The 10,890-nt window shown below is 37.0% G+C and overlaps 1 protein-coding gene across 1 annotated transcript; it reads right to left on the reverse strand.

The window, feature by feature from the left end:
• Window positions 1-4,018: 4,018 nt before the first annotated feature.
• On the reverse strand, window positions 4,019-9,692 carry LOC140243987 (uncharacterized). Its single transcript, XM_072323648.1, has 6 exons — window positions 9,438-9,692; window positions 8,653-8,823; window positions 7,856-7,912; window positions 6,060-6,212; window positions 5,075-5,218; window positions 4,019-4,045 (listed from the first exon to the last, which is right to left on the reverse strand). Exons 1-6 carry the CDS (start codon window positions 9,690-9,692, stop codon window positions 4,019-4,021), a joined length of 807 nt encoding a protein of 268 aa, XP_072179749.1.
• Window positions 9,693-10,890: the final 1,198 nt, after the last annotated feature.

Genomic DNA, 10,890 nt, shown 5'->3' on the forward strand with positions numbered 1-10,890 from the left:
ATTCCTGGAGAAAAATGACTATAACCCATATGAAGTTTTCAAATGTCCATGTACTCCAGCTGCGCAAAGCCTGTCACACAGAAGTTAATCATTTTCATCTGCGCAGGGGCAAATAAGTTTGGTATAACTTTAAACCCGCCTCCAAGGTATGATATCCAAGGTATGAAAACAAAATGAAATACATGTAGGCCTACAATGCATAAAGGACATTAGAAAAAACATATGATTAAATAGATTCTGAATCTAGATTTGAATTGACAAAACCCATAACTACCTGATCATGAATGTTAATTGATATGAATAACCCGTATTCTGAATAATCTTTCACACGTAGATACATTTGATTTGTGTCGTGTATTCCAAATAAGTCCAACGACTGATATCTAAAAACAAACAAACAAACAAAACAAAAAACCTGCTCTCTCGAACAGGACAGCAAATATCTTTGACATACAACAAATAAATACAATCGCTCGGTAGGGAAACATAAAAAAGCACTATATCATACTTTGCATATGCCATAAGAAATCACATGATTTACGAGAGTTTACGAGAACTTACGAGAATCCATATCAGTGCTGGCAGTGCTCGTGTGTTGGGATCATTTTCCCATGGTGCTTACTGTCCTATAAAGCTTCAGGTTTTATTGGCAGGTACTCGTTGGGGTATAATAATTTTCATTTATTTTTTCTGTATGGTACTACTCGACATAAAACTGTGTTTTGAAAATTGAGTGTTTTTGTCCCCTCTCTCTTTTAAACCGATCACTTTTCTCAGCAACACTTCATGGGCGGCATTCAATTAACTAGCAACAAACAGGATTTTTCATTCGGGAAGATGCATGATCATTATAATGGCCTATCACAGAAATATACAGGAAAATTACCAGTTTGACTTCGGAGGGATTTCTGCGATTTTCTTTTTTTTTTTTTCTTTTTTTTTTTGTTTTTTTGTTTGGGGGGGGGGGGGGTCGGATTTAGTCCTACCGGGAGTGATGGCAAGTACATACGCATATCACAAATTGAAGAACACTTTGACGTTGTGAATAAAACAAAGGGAAATGTGTACTCCTGCACGATCAACAATTAAGACAGAGGGGAAAAAAGATGGACAAAACAGCTTAATCTTAGTGAGCAAAAGTCACGTGGCACCTTAAAATACCGAGAACAATGCTGACGTTTGCAATAACCAACATGTAAATGTGCAGCAATAATAAACGATGGGGACATTTAGAAAAGTGTGATCACAGACTCGATTAAATATTCAGCTTTTTCTTTCAGGCTTATGTTCCTTATAACTACGTAATGATATTTTTAAAAGAATTGCTTATGGACAAAAAAAAAAAGTTCAGATCACTGTAATAAAACAGTCTTCACAGCAGATCTATAATTATAACGATAAATCTATATCTCGATATCTATAAAACGATAAGTAAACCATTCGTATTCTTCGAGGAAGCCATCAAAAACAGGTTTCTGCTCAAGATGGCGGTCTCCTGCATTTTTTCCTAACAATTATTTTGATTGAATCAACTATTTTCCATTTGTTCGCGCATGACTACAGTTTACATGTATTATATTCTATGATTGATACGTGATTACATATAATATCATATTCATACTCTTCACTCTTTGTCCAATGTATCATTACTTTTGGAAAATTATTGTTACGGTATATTTACTTTGTGAAAATGCAGAAATAGAATAAAATGAAACGAAATATGAGCATATGTGAAAACCAACTTGCTTAAGGCGTGCAAAAAGAAATGTACAAAATCACAAAGTTTATCTTAATAGCCAATTGCAAACACAGAATGGAATAAAACAAACTACTGTACCAAAGTGACTTTACAAGCGTTAGATCCAAGTAAGTATTATGAATGAAATAATATCGTTACTCATGATCCATATTCATTAACTGAAGACGGCAACTAGTGCAATATACAAGTATATATTAGTGGTTATCTTCTCCATAGAACATTCATAGAATTTGCACTGAATTATTTAAAATCATAAAGTTTAAAGCGTGCAAAACGAAATGTAAACATAGAATGTAATAAAACAATACCAAAGTGACTTTGAGCGTTAGATCTAAGTATCATTAATGCAATAATAATTATCGTTGCTGGCCGTATTCATTAACTGAAGAAGGCAAGCCAGTACAATAATGATAATTATACATATATATATATATTTGTGATTATGTTTCCATAGAATACACATAGAATTTGCACTGAATTGTTTAAAATCATAGAATTACGTTATCATAGAATATCTGCCACTTTCACATCCAGACCCTTCGTCGTGCCATCGTCAATGATATGTGTCTACTCTAGTACTAACCTACAGTTCTTTAACCGTGTCAACTTATGATACAAAAATAACTATACACATTAAACATCCATTCCCGCTTGACTACGGAGTATCTACATTAATTTTTCAAACTTTGAATTTGATTAAGTGAATAAGATAATCAGTATTGTATTCAATACTGCGAAGAAGGGTATATTAATATCTCGCTTCAGCTAATTAGTTTTAGATTACACGAGGTAGTGGTGCATCTGTAATGACGTCATAATGTAGTCGCACGTCAATAGACTTCAAACGACAAGAACCGACTGGGATTAAAGTTGGTGCCCGTGGTAGAAGTCGATTAAATCTTCTCTTGTGACTGATTGTAGCCTGTGAAGAACGATGATAAGTTTAGAAATCAGTTTCATACAAAAGGGAGCACGAAAAAAAAATGACACGGCAGACCAGAGTTTGTTGTTTTTCTTTATTTCTTTCATATTTGTTCTTTTTTAACTAACCATGAGTACCTTAGCCTATAATCCGAGACGTTTCTAATGATATGCTTGAAGTAAGTCTACTGGAGGAGAAAAAGTGACGTGGGTAAGCTTGTATGGCTCCCCTGATTAAGACGTAACACAGACCAGTTACAGAATGATATCGCTTTTGCCATGCCCTTCAAGGTGTGAAAAAGATATGTAATGATAAAAGAAAGAAGCCTCCAGAACGATTACGCAGGACTTAAATTTGGCTAATCAAAATTTGATCGTTTACAAACCAATTAGTTACTTGTGTGCAGTTTCTTTTCAATTCTTCATATAATCATTGCAACGTAGTAACTTTCCATTTTGACCACAACACCAAGTTCGCTCTGACGATTGTTGTATCCCTAATTTCTGTTTTATACTTTTCAAATGTCTTCTGCATGATGGGCGACATCCATTCATTCATTCATTCATACATTCATTCATTCATTCATTCATTCATTCACACATTCATTCATTCATTCATTCATTCATTCATTCATCCATCCGTTCATTCATTCATTCATTTATGACCACCTGGCCCTCTCGGGAACATTAATATTTAAACTGACGTTATCGACTTGCATATAAATTGGTTGTCAATGGTATAACGATATGACTTGGGAGGCACTATCCAGAAACACAGGAAATCGCATCAATCAACCGTCCTGTTATACCTGTGAGTACTCGTAAGGCTTCGAGTTGATATTAATTTATGACGATGTACAGCCCCCCCCCCCCCGAAAGAAGTAAATATATAGAAAGAAAGAAAGACAGAAAGATAAACAGAAAGATAGACAGATAGATAGATAGATAGATAGATAAATGAACAAACAGATAGATATAAATACAACTACAGATACAACTACAAATACAAAAACTACTAGGTAGTAATAAACCGATGCAAGTTGCGCGTTCATCGTGATCATCAAGGACATTAGTTTACTTTATTATGGATGCCAACTTACTTTGTGGAACAGCGCCAGCAACGACCATAGCCTGCGGTTGAGCGGCGTAGTAAGTCTGCGAAAGCAAGAGGGGAATTGAAGTGATTTGCACCATAAAAGAGTAGATGGGCGAGGATTTAAAGTGGTATAATCGTGTTGCTCATGTTTTAGGAATTTCTTTGTTTCGTTTTGATTTAAATACGTCGACAACACGAGGCTTTTATTTCCGTTGTATGCATCAATTACCGCCACAATTTGGTCATGTGAAAATCCTTTTCTCCACAATCTATGAATAGAAGAAAATAGTCAGAGAACACAAATTCCCCGAATTATTGAGGTACGGTTTAAAAGCGAAATTGTGCGGACGTCTATCAATTATCTAAAATATCACTAAAACGAAATATCCATTTGCAAAATTGGTGAATTTGGTGTCATGAAATCTGTAAGTATCACCAGTGTCCAAATGATTTAACCCTATTCTAACTTGGGGGGGGGGGGGGGGGGTCAAATTGACCCCCCCCCCCCTCGACGTTTCGCGCCACCCGGGTACACCGTTCTGAAGTTATGCAATGTTTTGCATATGCATGTCAACCCGAAAACCGCTCAAATTCATGATTTCATGTGCAAATCCAATGCAAACTGTGGTTTTTTGTTTAATTGATATAAATTAGATTATTTCAACTTTTAACCATTGAAATAAATCAATTCTAATGTAGATAAGCTTGAAAAAGTGCCTCCAACAAATTTTGGCAAAAAACAATAGAAAACAAAAGATCGAAAAAACAATAAAATCCATAAGAAATTAACAAAACAATAAAAAACAAAAGAAAATTATTTTGATTGCGCTATTTTTTTACAAGAAAATTGTTTGATGTTTCTTGAGGAACTCTGACACAAAAATTTGATAATGATTCAATCTTTTTGATGGAGTTATAGGTGAAAATATGATTTCATGCGTTAATTTGCATAATTAATTTATTAAAAAATATGAAATCAAAATTTTTTTATTGTATGATCATGTAATCTTGTAGTTGACATCCGGCTCTATGTTCAGGCAAAATTTTGCGGCGATCGCGCGATCGGCGGCCGAGATCTGACGGGGGGGTCAAATTGACCCCCCCCCCCCCCAGTAAAAACTTGGTCTCAAATAACCCAGTTAGAATAGGGTTAAATTGTGATACTCTATACAGACAACATTAGCAGTGATATCTTGCATTTGTATTTTGGTGATGTTCGGTCCAATTTGGTGATTTTGTTCACATTATCTTTTGGCCACACTATGTTTTGGCCAGACATTAGTGAAAACCGCTTTTACCATGGTGGTTGTATTCGCTCCCGCCGGGACAGGAGTGGGAGAGCAGCAAGTGAGACCTCCGCAGCATAAGGCAGCGGCAACAATGGAAATGATGAATTCCAGGAAAGCTAGGACGGCCAGTATGGAATGAATGATCACAGATCCCTGCGGGATATCAAGAACACTTTCATAGTTAGTTGTGGTCATTCCCACACTTTCTTTTATTAATGGAAAATGAAAAAAGATAGAAATGAAATGAATTTATGTCAGACTACGAGAAACAGACTAGATGAAATCTAACCTTAGGCCATATACAACTTGACTATTTTTTTGTTTGTGCCTACAGATTCGCGCACACACACGCACACACATACACACACATTATATATATAAATATGTTTACATATTGAAGAGTTTGTTTGCAAAAACCGATAAGTCCATATTTGCCAAATGGAGATATTTGCAATTAAAGGTCAAGAAAAATAAAGAGGATAATAAGGAAATTTTTGCTTCTTCTGACCATTACTTCAAAAATGTACCTTTATGTAGTGACCAATATATCATTTAAAAGGTATTATTTTGTACTCTATGACAGAGACCGTACTTCAAAATCTTCAAAAATGGACTTATCGGTTTTTGCGAACAAACTCTTAATATTATATATGAAGAGCTTGCTTCCAAAAGGCGCTAAATCCAGTGAAAAATTATGGATTTAGCGCCTTTTGGAAGCAAGCTCTTCATATATATATATAAATATTGGATTAGATGTAAAATTTTCCCTGACGGGTGACATTATTATAATAGTGAGTAGTGAGGTGAGAGGCTATATTTTGGGACTTAAGTATATATGCGCGCGAAAGACGGAAATGGCAATTTTGTACCTTGCAAAAAACAAACATTAATAGTTCACTCGCTACGCTGCCTTGCGCAGTGAATAGTAAATAACTACATTTTGCAACGTATCATTCAGCTGAAAAAGTTAAAGAAGATTTTGTGGCATTCTGACCTTGAGCCGGACAGGATTGCATTCATAGTAGGCACTGGGGTAGAAGTCACAGGGTTGGATGAACGAGTATGTGGAGGCGGCCACACACTCGTAGGATACCATGCCGATACTCACGAGGGCACATAGAATGCTAAGTACCATGTAAGCGATGATCTGAGAAAAAAAGAGAGAAGAATAAGATGAGACAGGAAAGAACGGAGGATAGATATGACAGAAGAAATACCCTCACCCCCCCCCCTCCCCCCCCCAAAAAAAAAAAATCACAGGCTTATTGAATTTCATTATAAGAATACATTTAAGAAAAAGAAAAGAAAATCAGGTCCCGACGATTCAATTGGCCACAACAAATCAAAAAGAAATGAATACATAAAAAAAAATCTATGATATAAACATTTCTCGTTAAAGACGATTTCACCTATAATCTAAATTGTTCTGAATTACATCGATAAATGAACATGGCTGTTGTGGTTTTGTAGTTATTACCAAGGATCGGTGCTGCCATGTCTATTCGCAGTGTGCACAAAATTTTGCGTTCACAAATCCTTTAAACTGCTAAAGGCCGTGTCACACCAGCCTTGCGTGCGACTTTCAAAGAACAATTTTGACTACCCGGAGGTCCTCACGTATGATCCGCACATGACCGCACAGTACCTAGCATATTGTATCTCAAAAGTAGTCGCCCGGAGGTGCGCACGCATATTATTTTACCCGCAACCGTGTTAAGGCCCTGTCGCACCTTTCCAGGCAGCGTGGTTTTTTTTAGACGGCACAGATTAGGGACCCTATCCCTAAACCTAACCCTAATCCTAATCCTAACCCTAACCATCAAACCCTAACCCTAACCCTCACCCTAACCCTGACCCCAACCCTAACCCTAACCCTAACCCTAACCATAACCATAAACCCTAACCCAACGTTTTTCCCATAGGTTTAACACGCGCCATGCCCCAATCTGTGCCGTCTTTAAAAAAACGCTTCCGGGCAAGCTACTCGGGCTTGTTACGTGTAGGGATTTTCTAGCATACCGGACATTCCTGAGGGCGGAAAAGGATTTGTGCGAGTCAGCGCATGTGTCTTACTTGCTGGACGCGTTATACTTGCGAGTATACTGTGTGACCTTTGTACCAGTCGCGTGGGGGCTGACAACTCAGTGAAGGAATTCCTCTAATGGAATGGCTGAAATCTCACAGAATTTCATTATCTTGGCTGCATACGGGACTGCGAAGTACCTGCGTGGGAATTGCCTGGGAAGTACTGCCGCTAAGGGTCCCCTACTGGCGTTCTGCGTGGACCTCTACGGGCATCCCCCGCGACTCACCCGGAAAAAGTTTTGGTCATGCTCAAAACTTGGCTGCGGTTAAATCGGACTTGCGTGAGCACCTCCGGGCAACTACGCGCTAGATACTGTCAGGTGCGGACCAACTGCGGAGACTATATTCCGGAGAGTAAATTTGTTTCCCCGCAAGTCAAGCCGCAGAAGTTCCCCCGTACGGTATGACAAGGCATGAATGAAAATTGCAAACATTCTTGTTCCCCCGCTGAAAATCTTCTACGTGCTGGAAACTACCTCCTCGCCACAAGCCCGCGTAGCTTGCCCGGAATGGTGTGACACGGCCTTAAAGGTTTCCATAACGCAATATAACGGAATATAATTCCAAACAAACAAACATACCAACAGAATTTCGCCATCCCAAGCGGTCCAGATCAACAGAGGTGGCATCAAAACCTCGAAGTCCATCCTTACTAATAAAGCATCAAAGTACAATCTTTTGAGAGTATGAGATAGGGCCACTTACCACTCCTTTAGACTTGTTCTTGCTCACAATACCAACAACACCGGCCGGAATGAAAAACTGTATTGTTGAAACAAAAGGATAGGGATGCATTAGAAAAGAAGTAAAAGAGAAATCAAAGGCATCACTTCTAATTCCATCCCTTAAAAAATACAATATTACAAGAATTTAAAGAAATGGTATATAGTTTTGGTCGAGATGGGGGTTCATGTTTCCAGTTAATAAAAGCTATACCCTCACCTCAACCAGTACTATACCATCTCTTTCATATTCAGCACTCAGTTAGAAATAAGTGTCTGCTGTTGTGTTATTTTGATTACATTATCAAAACTGATAAAAGAAAATACTCTGAATATAATAAAAAAAAAAAAACACTATACATGCTCGACATGCTCTTGAATTTGAACGAAAGGAAAATACATGTGGGATTAAAATCAAGTGACCCAGAACATCATTAGGCCTACCAGACAACCGTTCAGATGATTACAAACTCCAAAGGAGTCTCTCCATTATTATGATTATGACAACAAAGATGGTGGTTTCTTGCATTGTTTTCTCCATGATATACTTATGATTGTTGTATGCATTTTTTTTTTTGTAATTAGGGTCAGTCGTTACTGTTTGTCTACGGAAACGATAAGTCCTACTAATTTGTATTTCTTGCCTTCTTACATTATTGTGTCCATTCGCTGAACTCGAGAGCGAAAAAAAAAGATATACAGCAGGAGAACCTATACGCGTAAATCAAATCAAACTTCAACAAAACATGACGAATGCAAAACGTGCATGCATATCCTCACCAGAATTCCAGCTGTAATCCCATAGCCAAGGTTGATGACTGGGAAGGTATAAGAAGACCCGGTAAGAATGACGCTCAGGACACCAATGGCAAGTTGAATGACACCCGTGGAGAGACCCGCTTTGGCTTGGAACCGCTCCGATGTACCCCCGCAGCAGGTATTAGTGTTGCCCTTATTCGAATACGATGGTGGAGGGAAGGAAAACAACACCACATTTTTATTATTGATGAAAATGACGAATTAAACAAATCACTATGTCGGCTGTTACCGTGTCCTTGATGTCATGTATAACGTTTGGCAGAAAAGGAAAAAAAAAAACCCACACAACAACAACAAACAAGGACAGATTTTGCTCATAGGTCTACTCAAATTCTTATCAACGTTAAAAATTTAACCATATCAAATTATTAAGATTGAATTCATTTTATAATGAGCATATTATGAGCATTACAAGGATTATCGTTATAATTGAAAAATACAGATTCATTATTATCATTAGCGTTATTATTATCATTATCAGTAGTAGTAGTAGAAGTATTATAGTAGTAGTATAATAGTAGTAGATGCTAGCATTAGTAATAGTAGTAGTAATAGGAGACAGAGGAACATCGAGTATTATCATTTTCATTTTGTTGAAGGCCTATTACATTATTACGTTCGTTACGACAATATTGACAGACAGGAAAAGATTACATTTTTGCGAGTAACTGTCACGATTGTTGGAGTATCTCCTTTTTCATTTGGGTTTATTTTCCTCGCGATAAAAGTCTTCTCCCGATGCCTACCTGGTATGCATATGTCGTTTGCATTGGTGGAGCATACTGTGTGGTATATACAACGGTCTGCTGCGGCTGGGCGGGCTGATAAACTACCGGCTGCCCCGCCTGCACGTAACCCGCCGGCTGCCCGTGCGTTGGTGGTGGGTAGTTCATGGGCTGTCCCTGCGGAGGCCCTTGGGGAGCATACACAGGAGCAGAAGGCTCTTGAGCGAGCGGAGGAGGGTAAGCCTGTTGAGCGGGATATTCAGGTGCCCCAGACATTCTAATAATAGTTGGTTACCACGGTTACGGCTGTATAGCGGTAAAGAGGGAACATTCTGACACTTTAAACAAATAGAAAATAAATGCAAGATAATAAGTGGTACATCATAACCATTATTACATCTAAATTGACATATGAGCGAGAAAACAGGGAGGCGAGATTACGGTGAGTGTGAAGTTGTTAGATGTAAGCTCCCGGTTACAATTCAATTCATTTATTTCACATCTTTAAAAAAAAACACACAAAAATAGACATATGTATAAAATGTACAGAACAGAACACAGACATATACACAAAACAAAACACAAGCAGTACAAGGACAGTTACAGTAAAATATAAACACAGTAAAAACAGTAAGAACTGCAGCAGATGTGTTGGAATGACAAAAGGCCATTGGCCTGACAAAGGTCAAACCCTTAATGGACTGCATCTTACAAATTTGCATTTTAAAAACTTGTGTTTCTTAAGTTACAGAACATAAACGGAGACAAGGAGAAAGACCGTAAAGAACATGGCAAGAATATACAAAATAATACATTACAAAAGAATACATCACAAAATAAACGATAGAATAAAACAGTCCAATTTGAAAGTAGAATGTAACCTAATTGAGGTTATTCAGGTAATGAATATATATATATATATATATATATATATATATATATATATAATATATATATATATATATATATATATATATATATATATATATATATATATATATGATTTATATTTCAATAAGCAATTAAAATGAAATAATTAAATGTGTTCAACTGAACTGCTATCGACGGTGATTTTTGTGGAGTAACGTCGGGCCGACTCGGTCAAGTCAATTAAATTCAGTAGTTTGTTTATTTCCATCATCAAAAAGAAAAAGAAAACATGATTCAAAACGGTACAAGTTGTCGATTTATCTTTCATTCATCTAATAAGGACAGTTTTTTTTTTTCAAATACAATATGAAGTATATGCACGAATGATGTCATATAAAAGAAACAACGTACACTTTGTCATGGTAAAAAAAAAAAAGTAAGTAATCATAACGACGGAAAAAAGTGTTCCACTAAAAAGCCAAACGTTGAAGACGTGGAACACTGGCAACAAAACAACGACAGCACCAATTCGCTATACCAATAAAATACAATAATTATTTGTATTAAATTCATCTATATACCATTGTATATTTTGCTCATTGAT

Source organism: Diadema setosum, chromosome 20, assembly GCF_964275005.1.
Source record: "Diadema setosum chromosome 20, eeDiaSeto1, whole genome shotgun sequence".
NCBI classification, from domain to species: domain Eukaryota; kingdom Metazoa; phylum Echinodermata; class Echinoidea; order Diadematoida; family Diadematidae; genus Diadema; species Diadema setosum.

Bases quoted from the DNA above. Each gene is read 5' to 3' on its own strand.
- LOC140243987 (XM_072323648.1), bottom strand. From the start codon at position 9,692: ATGTCTGGGGCACCTGAATATCCCGCTCAACAGGCTTACCCTCCTCCG. The intron at 8,824-9,437 runs GTAGGCATCGGG...TATTCGAATAAG, and splicing joins AAACGACATATGCATACCAG to GGCAACACTAATACCTGCTG. The intron at 7,913-8,652 runs GTGAGGATATGC...TCAACAATACAG, and splicing joins GGATTACAGCTGGAATTCTG to TTTTTCATTCCGGCCGGTGT.